At 39.5% G+C, this 15,873-nt stretch overlaps 3 protein-coding genes across 3 annotated transcripts in view; all 3 read right to left on the reverse strand.

Annotated features, from left to right (window-relative positions):
* Nucleotides 1-15,873, reverse strand: part of LOC115751677 (protein BONZAI 3-like) — a 1,030,407-nt gene that overhangs the window by 859,696 nt on the left and 154,838 nt on the right. The gene's annotated exons all lie outside the window — the stretch shown is intronic.
* Nucleotides 1-15,873, reverse strand: part of LOC115734376 (probable disease resistance protein At4g27220) — a 176,897-nt gene that overhangs the window by 100,742 nt on the left and 60,282 nt on the right.
* On the reverse strand, nt 1,954-14,848 carry LOC115730111. The gene is made up of 5 exons (XM_048280721.1): nt 12,056-14,848; nt 9,546-10,160; nt 8,682-9,314; nt 8,030-8,578; nt 1,954-2,715 (listed from the first exon to the last, which is right to left on the reverse strand). The coding sequence occupies exons 1-5, from the start codon at nt 14,846-14,848 to the stop codon at nt 1,954-1,956; spliced, it is 5,352 nt and encodes a 1,783-aa protein (XP_048136678.1).

Below are 15,873 nucleotides of genomic sequence, written 5' to 3' on the forward strand. Positions count from 1 at the left end.
TGCAACTTTGGGAAAGAGATCTACTTTGCTCCATTTCCATCATCTGTGACCACGTCTTCCAACGCACCACAATTTCTTAGGGTCAGCCACGTAAGGTGCATCATACTTGTCACGATTGAGCAAGTCCCGATATGTACTAAACCAGCGTGATCGTCTACATTTAATAGCGTCGATCTATGGAATGAAGCCGGAGATGGAAATACGATTGATAAACTAGGGCACTGCCAAATGAACAGAAATTGGATCTGTTTAAGGATTTCAGTCATCAAAGAGCCATCTTTCCGGACTCGCCTCAAGTTACACAGCTTAAACAGGTCAAGTCGCTTCACACTCGCCCCCCCATGTCCGAACACACATCTTGGAAATATCTCATCGAAGGAACTACATATCACAGTGAGATTTTCTAGATTGGGGAATCTGTGGAGAAGGAAGTCGGAGGGAAAAGCGGCATTGTCATCATGGTAGCACGACAAAGCCGGCTCCGTGAGCTTGGCAAAGGTGTGATGCTGCTTAAACATCGCAAAATCCTCCATCCTTAATGTCGATCCCTCCAAATGCTGAATGGCCCGTGAGAATCCGTTTAATTAGGCCACCAAAAGTCCAATGACTAAAATTTCCTTCTATATTTCGAGGGAAACAACACACACACACAAAAAAAAATAAAAAAGAATTGCTGGATCTAGACGAGCGGGCATGTGGGGGATGATTGTTGTTTGTGGTTTCCCCGGTTAAATCGCAATATGTTTTGGGAAGATGCATATCCAAAGTTGTTAGTTAATGATAAATTCAGCTATTTCAATTGTCTCCGAATTTCAACAAGTTCGTATAAAAAAATTGAAACAAAACTTATTTGTTTCACCAAATCATCTAAGTTACGTAGTAAGTAGATGCATTTCAATAGCGAGGTGTTGTACTAATATGTTGCACTTTGTTTTCTAAGTTGCGGTTGTCAGAACTATTTTACTAAAATCAATTTGTATCTTAATGTGACCAACTTTGGGGAAATTATCCAAGCCAAATTCATTCCTAAAACTTTCTAATTTTGCCAATTTAGGCATAAAACTTTGTGTGAAATTTCAATATAGTTCTTTCAGTAAATTTTTGCAGGAAATCGCTAAGTGCGGTGTGCCAAGGAGGACGGTTGATGATGCTTGGACCACCACATTAGCGATTTTGGGTGACAATTGGAATTTCCCGCAAAGGTTTATGACTAAATTAGCAAAATTGAAATGTTTAAGGTTGAATTTGCATCCATACAATAGATTTATGGCTGATTTTGTAACGTTCCCCTTGGTACACCAATCACATTAAGTTTGGTAAATTCAAATAAAGTTGGTAGTTTCAAATACGTTGGAAAGCCGTAAGAATAAATATTGGTGGATTAAAGTAGTTGGTCATTTTGAAAGTAGAAAAAAATTATGCTTTTCAAAGCCTACTAAGGAATTACTGAAATTTAGACCCAAAAAAAAAAAAAAAATGAATTACTAAAAAACACACAGGATAAGCAAGTTACTCGCGGTACTTAACAGTTACCAACCATATTCACGATGTTCGAGCACGACACTTCGTTCCGTAGCTATGCTAGCAATATGCCAAATGAACATAACACTAAAGTCGTTATTCTTTTTTAAAACTTTTGGTGGATGAGGTAGGTTAAATTAAAGTAAATAGGTAAACCCCAACCGTAAGACACAAGCGGCTCATTAGAAGCATAACTTATGCGAGTGAATTCAATAAAAAAGTTCTTTTTTCAAGCAAAAGCTGGGATTACTATATTATTTTCCAAAAAATATGAGCTGGAAAAAATTAACGGCAATCAATCTTTAAATTTCTAAGCAATTCACAGGTGTGTTTAGGTGAGTATTAACAAGCATGAAATGTTTCACAATTTAAATTTCCTACATAAAATGCCAAAGCACCAATAGCTATGCACATAAACCCATGAAGACAATGTCATAAAGCTAGAACTAAGGATGGTACCTTTTCAAAAGAAACGAGTGCAAGTTGGTTCTCGTCGGTAGGTGTACCTTGGTAGCTTTGGAATTCACAAGTAAATGAGAATGGCCTCATCTTGCCACAGTGTCTCATTCGTAATTGCTTCAAGGGTGGCCATGTTGAAGTATGACTATTCCTATAAAAGCTCCTCAGTTCCGACAACTCAAGCAACCTCAGGTCGGTCAATCGTGGAAAGAAGAGATCACCTACATTCATCCCTACTTCGTCTTCCTCCACAATAATTTCCTCCACCCCACAATCCCGTACTAAAAGTTGTTCAAGCTGTGTCATACTTTTTGCCACCGAGTTTGGAAATAAACTTTTAAGACTCTCACACTCGACAACCTCCATGCTACGTAAGCATCCAAAGGTAAGACCTCCTTGAGGTAGTTCACTCCACACGTGCTTCATTTTTGGGAGCCGTGTCAAAACTAATTCTCTCAATTGAAAAGTGCTTGTGCAATGAGCTTCGCTAAAAATGACCTCTTGGACGTGAAACACCACTTCTAAGGACCCACAATTAGTTACAGTTATCTTCTCTAGGTTTTGAAATCTCGTGAGATAAGTATGAGATGAAAATATGGTTGAAAGTTTCTCACAATACTCCACTACTAGTGTCTTGAGCTTGGTAAAGGTATTTGAAGCAAGCTCACCAAGCCATATCGTCTCCACGTTATCCATGTGCGATATCTTCATTGACTCCATACTAGGAAACTCAACCTGTTATTTTTCATTTCAATTCATTAAAGCTGGCTCTCTGTCCCCCTCAAAAAATAAAATACTTTAATTTCAAGAATAAAGGAAAAACATACGAGAAACATTATTAGTAGAATAGTAAGAAAAAGAAGACTAGATGCACGATATTTTCTTTTTAGCAGATACCATCCCTTGACATCGCATTTTCCTAAATAGATCTTGTCATATTAGTTTGAAAGTAGAAAGCATAATTTTGTTCTAATATATACATATAAAAATTATGTTTGAGCAATACCATAATCCATAGCCTCCAATCCGGCCTGTCTTAGATTTGGCTCATTACAACACACACATACACAACAGCCAATATACTCTCAATTGAAAAATATAGCTTGTGCATTGTAAGGTATTGTTGACGGGAAAAAAAGAGAGTAACTGATTAGCACAAAACAATGCTTGACGAATCTTGCACTTCAAAATTTTCTTCGACAAATTATAGACTCCAGCTGTCACGCCCCGACTCTCGAGCTCGCGACATCCCTACCTTACTCGCCTCGGGTCATGAATGATAGCGTCCCGGGTAAGCCATCGACCTACGAAATTACGGCGCATGCGGAACGTACAATTCTCCCGCACAAATAAAACAGCGGGATAGCATAGCAGGAAATACATACCAAGGAAAATAGTCAAAAGTAACATCCACAGTTACAAGACAGTAGATGAGTCTTAATCCTACCGAGCTACAGAAATATATACAACCCCATACTTCGGGGCAGCTCACTAAGACCTCAAATGTTACCAGGTCAATAAGGTTAACTTCTCATCTACTCCAAAAGACTACCCTCATAATTTGGCCTCGGTACCCGCAAAGCTCCATCACTTGGGACCCGAAAGTGGTTCCCACAACGGGGTGAGATATAAATCTCAATGAATCAAGCCTAAGCTCGGTTAGGACACCGATTCGCCTATAACCTCCTAAACACGAGGATTATAAAAATCACGATATAGACATATATCCAGCCATCATATCACATGGCAATAATCACCCACATGCATACTTACCGACCTTGAGCCACACATAATACAATGCTTGACTCCACTCAATAGCCACATCGGACAACCAACCGAACACGCATCACACTCACAAGTATGCACTGGACACCACACAAGTCCAATTATTAACGATGATCGCGCTCTTGGCGCCACGGTGATGAGGATCCACGCGACCGGCGTGATCGACTCTCACAACTAATGCGATCCCGCATTCTTCCGGGCAGACCGGGCTACGTTCCTTTTCCCTCTCGGCAACGGCTACTACAAGCGGTGTATCCAGTGCACCTCGCACGGCACGGCAAGTAGGCATCCCTATACGGGGCTTCGGTCCATCACAAGCTGCGACCGGCATCCGATAATCCCTTAAAACCGTACGTACCATACGGGGCATGAATTATCGTGCTTCTGGCAAGTCGTGTGGTTCCATAAAAATGGTACGGTGTGTACTATGTGTACAGTACAAACTTGCCAGGAAAACCCATCATCGTTCCTTCATATGACCATACAGCACACCCGACACATCAATCAACTTATTCTCTTTGATTTAGGCCGGATGCTCACACAACGTGCTCAAAGACTCGGCTCAAGGCCATTTTCATGCTAAAATATGTCTTTGATTTTGCACACGGTCATATGCATATGCAGACTACCAAATAGAGGCCGCAAAGACACACGGGACAATTAATTCCCAAACAAACACCAACTCATTCAACGAGCAATCAGAACACTCAAATCAACATTTCAACGGGGCGATCCGCCCAAACAAAGTCATCAATTCAACACGAATAAACCAATTCGATTAGGCCACATAAAGGCTCAATTTCGTGCCAGAGTCATTAATTAGCCAATTTGATTTATAGTCGCCAATCGATCGCTCGTCATTAACCTATCGCTCGCTCGCGATCAAATCACAACAAACAGTCAAATTCATTTAACAACAATTAGCCACAGACAATTCTAATTTAATCGATTATGGTCATTTACCCTAAATCGGGTTTCTAACTAATCCGACCATAATCAAATCTACCTAAATGCCCTACCAACTAGCTAACTAATTCTAGGCGCAATTAGCGTCCTAACCAAGGATTAGGGTCAACTCACAATTTAATAAGCTCGGGCAGTCTCAAATCGAGAGGCGGCGACACGAACTCGGCCCGGCCCGCGACGATTATCGGCGACTCTTGAAAATTCCTCGGCACGAACTTTGAGACCGGTGTCGAAAAATACTGTTCACCGCCGGAGTTACTGTTCACTGCCGGCCGGCGGCACTGTTCACGCCGATTACTATTCACGAGCACTGTTCACCGATCGCTGTTCACGAAACACTGTTCACCCGTACTGTTCACCCGAACACTGTTCACGCACCGTTCACCCGAACGGAAAATCTTGGCTCCACGCTCTCGGGATAACGACGAGGCTGCGATTCCGGTGGCGGAACACTCAGATCTAGTGGGTCTCGGGCGAGGAACAAAGGAGGTGGAGGTGAGGGGGCTCGGTCGGCGTCGGGTGAAGTCTCGGGTCCTCGGATCTCGCGGCTTGAGGCGGCTGTGGCGGTACAACGGGCTGGCGGTACGGCAACGGCGGTAGCGCGACCGGGTGGCGGGCGGAGGTTGGCTCGGGAGAGAGACGAGGGTGACGAGGCGGCGAGCTACGGCCTCGGGCTCTAGGGATGCGGGTCCTTGCGACTCGCGGTGGGCCGAGCTTGGTTGTTGGTGGAGCGGCGACGCAAGGCGGAGCTGCGGTGGTGGCTGGTGGGCAACGAAGTGGCGCGGCGATGGAGTTGGTCGGGCGAAGCAACTGCAGCTTCGGTTCTTGGTGGGGGGCGTCGCACAGAAACCAGAGAAGAAGAGGAAGAAGAAAGTGAACAGGAGGAGGGGGGTGGTCTGGTCGCAAAAGGAGAAGAAGAAGAAGAAGAAAAGGAAAAGTCAAGTGGGGGAAAAAGGGGTCTGATCACACGGCAAAAAGAAAGGAAAAAGGGGGAAAGAAAGGGAGAGAGAGAGAGAGAGAGAGAGAGAGAGAGAGAGAGAGAGAGAGATCACGTGAGAGGTGGGGGGAGGAAAAAGGAAGAGAGAGAAGATGATGGTGATGGGTTGATGGAAGACTTGACTAAAGGGGCCCACCATGGGTTTAAATTGTTTTGGCATTATGTGCATTATTGAGAGGGGTAGAAGAGTAATTCAATAAATCGGGATTGATCGGATTTTTGGCTCAACCGATTGGGAGTAAAATTTGGATTTCTACGGGCTAGGTTCGGTCCGGAAAAGGTCTAGGCGCGACGAATAAAAATCGTAAGTCGCGATGACCACGATTTCGAGACCCAATCGAAATCGAACGACATTTCGGGACTCATCCAAAAATCGTCACTTACGTCCTTTTGATCCGAAATTTTATACCAACTAGAATTCAACAATAATCCTTTTTATTGAACTCGGTCTCTTAACAAACTACGAAATTCCAGGGCGTCACACCAGCAAAACACGACAGATGCCGAAGAAAAAAATCAAACAATTAAATCAAAAGAAGTTTCGACAAAAAAAAAAAAAATCAAAAGAAGTTAGAGTACGGTACGATGGGACTCTTCAACCACTAGCTGGTTTGTTTCTTTATTTAGTTCAGCTATTCGATATCTCTCTAGTTTCTCCCCCATTTCTAATTATCTGATTTCCTTCAGTTTTCACAAATGTAAACTTTTTACATGCTTTCGTTTGACATAAGTTGTTACCGGATCTAGATCTGTTCATCATCAATTGATATCGGTGCTAAATCTCTTCAACATCAATTGTTATTAGAATTTTTCTTTGACTGCATCTTGTCATTGTGCGGTGATTCTAGACCAAAGGCCAATGCTATGCTACTTATTATAATTGCTACACTCGCATTTCTGATCCGATATGCTCATGAATATCATTCATGCCCATTGAAAGTTCAGCCGCCATGCTTGTTGATTTGGAGCCACTCCATGTTTGGTATAATATTCTCTTTGAATATTGTTTCAGTATTTATTAAATTTGGTATATTGAAATTTAAAAAGAGTAAGGGCTTATTAAGATTATTGCGTTGATTGGTATAACAACCAAATATTGCGCTATCGGTTTTGAAAGATTTGAAATCATATCTTTGGAAGTAGGAAATTTTTCTATTTTATGTATTTCTTTTCTTGCTACTAAATCTTGTAGAATGTACTATTGAGTACATAAATACCCTTTTAAGCTTAATGGAAATACACAATGATTTCCACTTCAATATGGTATGACGATTACAATTACGATTATTATGATCCTCTTGTTATTTTAATAGTTTTGACAAAGATTATTATGTTCGGCACTCTGCATGTAGCGAAGATTTTCTGTAGGGAAAAAGTTGTTTTATTATCTTACTCACTGGAAGAGCCACCGGAGAAAGGACTTGACTTCTTTTAGGTCGAAGTGGAGGAGATTGATGTATGACATGATTCTCTAACCTCCTTGCTGATTTGTTTCTTCATTGAGTTTATTTATTAGATACTATTAATAATTTATGATCTTTACGTTGATTTCTCTTGTTTTAGATATGCTTGCATAGTTTTTTTTTTGTGGGTCGAAATATGCTTATTTAGTTTGAACTCTTGTTTTAATTACCTATAAATATAGGCCAAGCTACCGATTTTCTTTAGTTTCGAGGATAAATTTTATTGAATAATGAGTTTACTATTTGGTGTTTCTTCTTCCTCGCTTGAATTGGTATCTCTCTCTCTCTCTCTCTCTCTCTCTCTCTCTCTCTCTCTCTCTCTCTATATATATATAGTCCCCCCCCCTTTCTTGCTTTCTGATTTCCCTTCAGTTCGGAAACCTCCTATGCACTTTCGTTCTATATCATTAGTTGCTAGCACAAGTTTTAAGACCCACATCATCATTACCATTGATCTTACGTTAAAAAGATTTAAATTTGAGTCAACATCTTTAGCATTTTTCTGGACTCTAGATTTGTTAAAAATTGTTAATTGAAGCTTAGCGTCTCATTAATATCTGTGCTTCAGCTTCAATATTAAGAAATGTCACATTAATCTAAGGTTTGAAAAGGATAGGAAAATAACAGTAAGTTTTTGAAACTTATGAAAAAATTATGATATACATGTCGATATGTTTATATTAAAGAAGTAGCTTTGAGATGTTTCTTATTTAAGGAAAAAAATTGTAAAAGAAAATGATAAGTCAGCATAAGTGACCCCACAGACCTTACAATGTCTAACTCAAACCATCCAGGGATAATAAACTAGATATGTCATTAAACAAGGACGAGTGCAAACCTTTTCGATGAGTGAAAGCGGTTGCTGCGTAGAGACGTTGTCCTCTAGTTTTCTACAACTGGCATCTCCAAGAATTACCTCCACAGCTTTACAATCTTCAATAGTAAACTCCTTCAAGGAGGGCCACTCTGAAATATGCTTCCCTTGGCAGAAACTTTTGAGTTTTGGCATGTCATGAAGATACAAAGTGACAAGTTGAGGAATTACAATTCTATTGGCTGCTTCTTCAGGTTTCTCCTCTTCTCTGGCAACAATATACTCCATCTCTCCACAACCTCCGAGATCAAGATATTGGAGTTGTCCCGCACTTTCTGCCATAGACATTATAATAAGGTATCTCGGACGCGAGCACTTCTCAACTATCAAGGACTCCACACAATGAAGTAGCCTCTTCCACATGAATGAAGGAATCACATTGATTAGGTTGGGACGCTGCTTCACCTCGAGGATCTTTAGACAGCAAAAGGACGCCACAAGGATTTTATCGTTCCATAGTTCTTCCTGTTGAACTCCCTTGATGTGTAGCTCTTCTAACTTTGGAAATGCAAGCTACAAATGTATAGAGATAAAGGAAAATACCCAATTTTGTTTAGGGCCAAAGCATAAAAAACAAAGTACAAATTAACAGATGAGATAGATCGGGATATGATACCTTCTCATCAAATAGAGGATGTAACCCACCACTAGCACAACTTGCTGAGCGGAAGCTAATCAACTTCTCAAGGTCACCAAGCTTGAGTGTGCTTAAATGACGGAACTTCAAAGTCTCTATGGTATTCCCTTTTCCTTCTTCCATCGCAATTACGCCCCGCAGGTCATTGCAACAGGAAACATCAAGCACCGCAAGTTTATCAAGAGTTATGGCCGTGGCACTTGAGAAGAGATATGGCAAACTATGACAATGCCTCACGTTTACTTCCATTAGACAAGGAAACGCCATGGTTACTTTGCCGTCACTCTTCAAAATGTCTCTCAGCCTTGGTAGATTCAACAACTTCAATTTTTTTAATGCAGAGAGCACCAATGTCTTTTGCCTTTTCTCGGAGCTAAGACTTACAGGTTCAAATAATGCTTCCAAGGAGGGACACCCGACGACCTCAATTTCATTCAAGTTTTGCAACCTATCGATTGAATTCAATGGAAAAACATGTGACAAATTTTCACAAAGTCCAACAGTAAGGGATGCAAGTTTGCGGAAGGACCGTCCGTGAAGTTGATCGGGCCATATCCTCTTTAATTCGCACATGGACGAAAGCTCCAATTCCTCCAAGCTTGGAAAATGAACCTACACAAAAACATTGGTACAAAATTTTATCATGCCGAAAACTTGGGGGCATCTTTGGGATTGAATAGTAAGTTAGATTTCCCACTGCAAACTGCTAAACTTTTGGTTTACCGGAAAAAAAAAATCTGCTAAACTTTTGGTACATAATAATGATGCAGTTTCTATTGACATGTTTTACTCATTAGAACTAGAAGAATGGTTAACAGAAAAATACTGTAGATGCCTACATACCTTTTCGTTGAAGAAGATAGGCGAGGACAAACTAGAGTTGATATGACCAAACACTTGTTGTGAACCTAAATCTGCTGTCATCCATTGTTGCTTTTCTTCGAATGAAGAAAATGTCGTCATTTTGGGGCATCCAGATATCGTCGATCTTCTTAAGGATGGACACTGAATACGGTACTTTCCATAAGAGAATGTCCCGAGATTTGGCAATTCCTTAAGAGACAAGGAGGTTAACAAAGGAAACTCTAAAATATCGGTGTTTGCAGCTTCCTCCAATTCTTCTTCTTGCACATCAATAATTTCCTCCATCGGTTTACACCTCGCTATTTCTATTTCTTTTATTTGCCCGAGTGCTTTAGCCATGGAAGAAGAAAAAAGAAACCTCAGGTTCTCACAATTTTGCACCTTCAGTGTCCTTAAGCTTTGGAAACACAATGTTCTTTGTGGATTTTTGTTCGATATGTGACCCAAACTTGGTAAGTCACTCAAAGTTAATTCTCTCAATCGTGGTAGAATCCCGACTTCCCCATTGGTTGTCAATCCTTCTAGGTCAAATATTCCTCGTATCAATTGACATCCTTCAATGGTTATGGCTTCCAAATTTTGTAGCTTTATTATCTACAAAGGATGAATAAACCCACACTATCTCATAATAATGCTTGAAACTAGAAATACAAGTTGCATGTCAAATAACAGTGAAGGGAATTATCTCATACCATAGACTTAAAGATAATCGAAGAAAAAGAGGAGTAGTGATTTATGAATTTAATCTTATCCCTCTATAAAATATATCAACTTTACACTTACTTGTCGTTTAGCTATATGTGCTTGGACTCCATTGAATGGTAATAATAAGACGGAATTCTTAGTCCCTGAATTATGCTTTACCATTAGATTTTGTGCTTTCCACCTAAGTTTTCTAAATTCATTGCACAGGCTCAATTGATTTTTCATTCATAGACTATGATTTTATATAATTACTCAAAAGAATTATTTTCTACCAAATAGTCATGAACTAAATTGACAGGCAAATAAAACTATACTTTTAATTGATTTGCAACTGTAATTTGAGCCTGACATTTTACCCAAAGTATTTAAATAAATACATCTCTTAGCGAAAGATTGGAAGTGAAAAGTTACTATAAATCATGAGAGAAATGCTAAAATAGTCAGAACACTTTGTTGTTCCCGTGGACAGCACTATAGCTTGGCCTGCCCATGCCCACATATTTAGCTAATTACAATGGTTCATCACAGTAAGATGTGTGGTTGGCCGACCCATAAGCACCAATGAAGTGACCCCAATAGAACATTATGAGCATCAAAGTCAATTTCATCACTCTACCTATATAAGGACCGAAGATGCGGTTCCTTATCAAAGAGCTAACTTATATGGCAATTTTTATATTTGTAGCCAAGAAAATGAATTGCTTAGTTCAGCAAATGATTTTAGTTGAGCATCATGCTTTTGCGGTTTGGCTCACATGATCAACATAATTAAAAAAAAATTGAAAATTTTTTTTCCATTTTTTTTATTTTATACTGATAGAACAGTTAAACAGTTGTTAAATTAAAGTGATTGTGTGCAAATGAATGTTAAATATGTTCCTAATGAATACCTTCAAGCAATATTTTATTGCAAAAACGTAATTTAAGCATGTGCAGCGCGCATATATTCCTCTAGTAGTATTAGAAAAGTGGTTAGAAAGAGGATTTTGGTAGATATGATCACCACAAAATGTCCAGCAGCTTACATGAATTCCAAAGAGGAAAAAAAGAATTATCCCACTAACATCACATTAATGTACCAAGGTTACAAAAACAATTTGGCTATCGAATACTATATTTCATTTTTCATTTGTAGTCACATAATAGTTATGTCATTTTACAAATAAGAGCATAGCGGAACTTTGTATCGAACCACAATTCCACAAAGGTCCATTCACCTACCACAACTCTTTACAATCGTTGAGGGACGAAAAAAGCAACTTAATGGCCTCGACTACTCTAATGCAATATACTTACAATTAGAATGGTTTTTTGTTAGTTCTTTATTTCACTTTAATCAATTGGATATAATAGAATTCTACATGTGTCCATTCATTAGTAAATAAAGGGCATAAAAATTATATAGGTCGTTTATACTTCCTTCAACTTACGAATATATCCATAGAAGTTTGTGTATAAATATTCGGCTTTACCATTAAGCGATGATAAACTTCTAGATTGTTTGATAAAATCTATACATCATACGATGCTTCTTTAACTATGTTGATAACATAACACAAATAAGAGATGTAATTAACCGATATATGAATGCTTTTATGTAATCAAATTTCGCATAGCAATTCCATCTTGCAGAATTAGATTGTTCTTTTTCTTAATTATTTTTTAAAACAAAATCTCAATAATGATATATATACATATATATGTGTATATATTAATCCAATTTTTCTAGGTCCTATTATACTCTCACATGTTCATGCACAAAATCTAAAAACCAAATTATATACCTGCTGCCCATCAAAGAAGTCAACCGAATGGTCCTGAGTTTTACGGAAGCTCGTCATTTTTGGCAAATTTTGTAAGGACAGCCTACGCAAATTGCACGACTTCACTTTGGTATCATCATCTATTTCGTCTCCGTCTTCATCTGCCCTGGCGTTTGCGACAATTTGCTGCATCAAGTGGCATCTGCTTATTTCAATCTCTTCAAGCTGTGACATTATTCTCTTCATAGACAAAGGAAACAACCATTTGATTTCACCACATTTATGTACTTTCACAATATTGAGTTTGTTGAAGGATTCTTGGGCTAGACTGCCGCGACATATCTTCTCCAAGTTGTCCAAATTCTCAAGAAAGGGAGATTCCAATCTAGTAAAGGCAGTGCACTGGACATTTTCTGTGGAGCAGATAACATACTGAAATGAAGGGCTATTTTGTACATGAAGATGCTTCAAATCCTGAAATCCTTCAACGCACAAATCATGAATGCTATCAATGCCATCTTGCAATCCATCCAAGTGGAGATCTTGTGTTCCTCGCAAACATTTAGACACACACGCTTCAAGAAGAAGATTGCCCGTATCCAACTTGAGCTTTAAATTTTTGGATTCTTTGTATTCACCCGACCAATCCCAAACGTCCCCAATTTGGATTTTATGCTTGTTCAACTTCTCAAATGGCAGGTCTCTAGGGATATAGGCAGAATGAGGAATGGAAATGTACAAAGTGCTTAATTTTTTCATCTTCTTCAATTCAGCCAGGCTGGCGTTGTTTTGCGGTGCTTTATCTTCGGCCTCCCAGTGATCAAAACTATCCTCCATATAAAGCTCTTCTAAATTAACCAAGCTTGCAAGAACTCCAGGTTCGATAATTTTGAGCCATGTGCACCCTGTCAAGTCCAAAAATCTCAATTCTATTAGTCCACCTATTTCTTTGGGCAGTCGATTGATTGTAGATCCGTGGAAACTAAGGAACTGCAATCCTTTCAGTTTTCCAAGAATAGTCACGTCCTCTAGATGGCAGTAATCAAGATATAGGGACTTGAGGTTTTTAAGGAACTCAATCGATGAAGGTAGAGAGGTGAAAGATAAGCCAGTCATGTCCAAGACTTGGAGCTTCTCCATAGATTCAAAAAATGACTCGGGAATCTTGAGAGACGGGTTGCTTTCGCATAACAGAAGCATCCTCAAGTTTGGGCAATCCAATTTTTCAGGAAGCTCATCAATGTTGACCCAAGGGAAGGATATGGTGGTGCATTTCCTAAGCTCATCCTTTGACCATTCTTTAAACCCAAAATCCTCCCTCCCGACCAAGGCCTTCCATTGAGTGGAAGCAATGGAGTTGGCCGCATCAACAAATATGTCGTGCATATGGATCTCTTCCATGTCATCACTATCTAATAACAAAGAAGAGTCCTGCAGGCTATGTAGATCCATAATCAACATATCTCTGGCGTCTTCGATGGTCTTGAATTTTTTATATAAACCCAAACCGATGCAGTACCCAAGGGAACACCTCATGATTATTTTCCCAGAGTCTATAGCAGAAACCAAGAACAATGATCTGATCCTGTCATCTTCTAAGTCATTGTAATTTAGTTCCACTATTGATTTTGCATCCGACAACTTTATATTGGTCGAAGCATTCCTCCATTCAGCCATATCTCCTTGCTTCAACCGTTTTGCAACGGATAGAATCAAAAGAGGCAAGCCACCACAATTCTGGACCACTCCATCCACCAAGGGTTTAAGATCAGGATCGTTAACTCTGTCCTCCACAGTCCTTTCAAACAATCTTCGGGCTTCTCCATGCTCCAACTCATTGAGTCGGATTTCTCGGTCAGTGCTCATGTCAGTGCGTAAAACATCTCGGTATCTAGACGTTAGCAATAACTTGCAGCCTCTCACTTTGTTATCATCCCCGCAAGGTATTCCAACTTCCTTCAACTCTAGCTTCTTCCACAAATTATCTAAAATTATGAGAATCTTCTTTTTAGGATCACTCTCTAATCTCTTGCACAAACGATCTGCTCTCCCACGAGCAGGTTCATCATTCGTTAGCTTCAGACCCAGTGCATAAGCGATTTCTCCCTGGATTCTTTTTAGATCTGGATTGCGTGATACATTTGCCACAGCAATCACATCAAATAGCTTCTCTTGCTTTACTCGCCTTTCAACATCCACCAAAAGCTTGGACTTGCCAACCCCACCTGGTCCATACACCCCAATCACACGGATGTTGTCATCAGCCATGGCCTTTATTACATCCTCTGTGATTGGGGCCCTGGAATCCAAGGCATCTTCTTTCTTGTCAACAGGTCTTGTAGCGGACGTGGTAGCAGTGACAATTCCAATTGGAGTATCCTCATGGTAGACCTTTTGGTAGATGGGTTTTGTGCTTTCGTCGTGGAGTTGTTGAATGACTGGAGTCATCTTCTTCACCTTCCTGCCAATCGGATGGCGAACCATGGGGTTGGGAATCCACTCGCGGAAGCAAGCATTCTTTGCACATTTGCCATCTTTCAATAGTCCTTTAGCTTCATCAGCCTCCTTCTCGACACTGTTCAGCCAATTCTGAACATCTGTGTGTATAGGTTTTCCGTTATTCTTGGCTTCCTCGACAGAGCTCTGCACCCTTTCCCTTGCACTCTCCAGCTTCTCGACTTCATCTTCTAGATCTTTGACGTAGCACTTGTAGCACAGCACGTACCCAAATTGGCGACCGATGGGAGCAATCAGGTACTCGACTATTTTCGAAACTAGGCTCTCTGCGGCAGAGGTAGCAACTGCCTCGGCCATCGTTTCTCCTTCAATTTATGGAATTTCCTTTTTTCCACCTCTTTCGTTCTTCTTCTCTTTGATTTCTTTTATTATTTGCTTGAACAAATGGGTGAGGAGGAAACTGAAAAGAGAACATAATTAATTAGTTAGACCAGTGAAACAAAACTAGAGAGGGGGGGCACGCCTTGAGTGTACGAAAGCAAGAGCCTTGTGAATAAACAGAGATTTGAGGAATATCAACAATTGTCGATTCTTTTGAATATTTACGGTCGGAATCATTTAGAACTTTTTCTCAATATTTCAAAGCTTAAAGCATTTCTTTTCAATTTTATGATTTCGCAAGAAAGCAATAATAAGATGCCGTATACTTCTTGCATAGCTGGTAATTGTTTTGATGTTAGTACCATCCACCTTTTGTTTTGATAGCTCGTGCTTCTTTGAGCTTAGCAGATGCCATGTCACCCATAAATTAAAATGGGATTTTATTAGAATGGCTACATCTAAATGTGATAAATTCTAAATTAAAGGACAATGTTGCACCAAGTAAAAATCGTAATACCGTTGCTTTTTTTTTTTTAATAAAATGAACAGTGTGGGGCCATTTCTCACCCTCTTTGGCTCGGTAACAATATTTTGTTATCAATAGACCAAAACAACTTTCTATGGTTGGAAAGGACGTCAATCACTGATTCACCCTACTTTTTTCTCTCTCATCTCCTCCTCACCTTCTAGGTTTATTGTCAATTGACTAAAATATCCTCCTACCTTTGAAAATCAATTAATAATCAATTTGGGATTTTTTGTGGTATTAACTCGATTTGACGGAAACTAACAGAGGGTAAATTTGTCAATGTGTACCGATTTGAGATTTTTTGTGATAAAAAAATCAATTTGGGGTAAACTTATCACAGTTGTATCAGTTTGGGGTTTTTGGTGGTAAACAAAATAATTTGAGATAAATTTGTCACAAGTATAGTAGTTTGAGATTTTTGGTTGTCAAAAAATTAGTTTGGGGTGAATTTATCACAGGTGTGTCAATTTGA

The sequence above is a fragment of the Rhodamnia argentea genome, chromosome 6, assembly GCF_020921035.1.
Source record: "Rhodamnia argentea isolate NSW1041297 chromosome 6, ASM2092103v1, whole genome shotgun sequence".
Taxonomy (NCBI): Eukaryota; Viridiplantae; Streptophyta; class Magnoliopsida; order Myrtales; family Myrtaceae; genus Rhodamnia; species Rhodamnia argentea.

What these genes read in the sequence shown, in the direction of transcription:
- LOC115730111 (XM_048280721.1), bottom strand. Translation starts at nt 14,848, where the DNA reads ATGGCCGAGGCAGTTGCTACCTCTGCCGCAGAGAGCCTAGTTTCGAAA. An exon ending in ACTTCTTTGATGGGCAGCAG is followed by an intron (nt 10,161 to 12,055) that starts GTATATAATTTG and finishes CATCCTTTGTAG; the next exon opens with ATAATAAAGCTACAAAATTT. An exon ending in ATCCTCTATTTGATGAGAAG is followed by an intron (nt 8,579 to 8,681) that starts GTATCATATCCC and finishes ATACATTTGTAG; the next exon opens with CTTGCATTTCCAAAGTTAGA.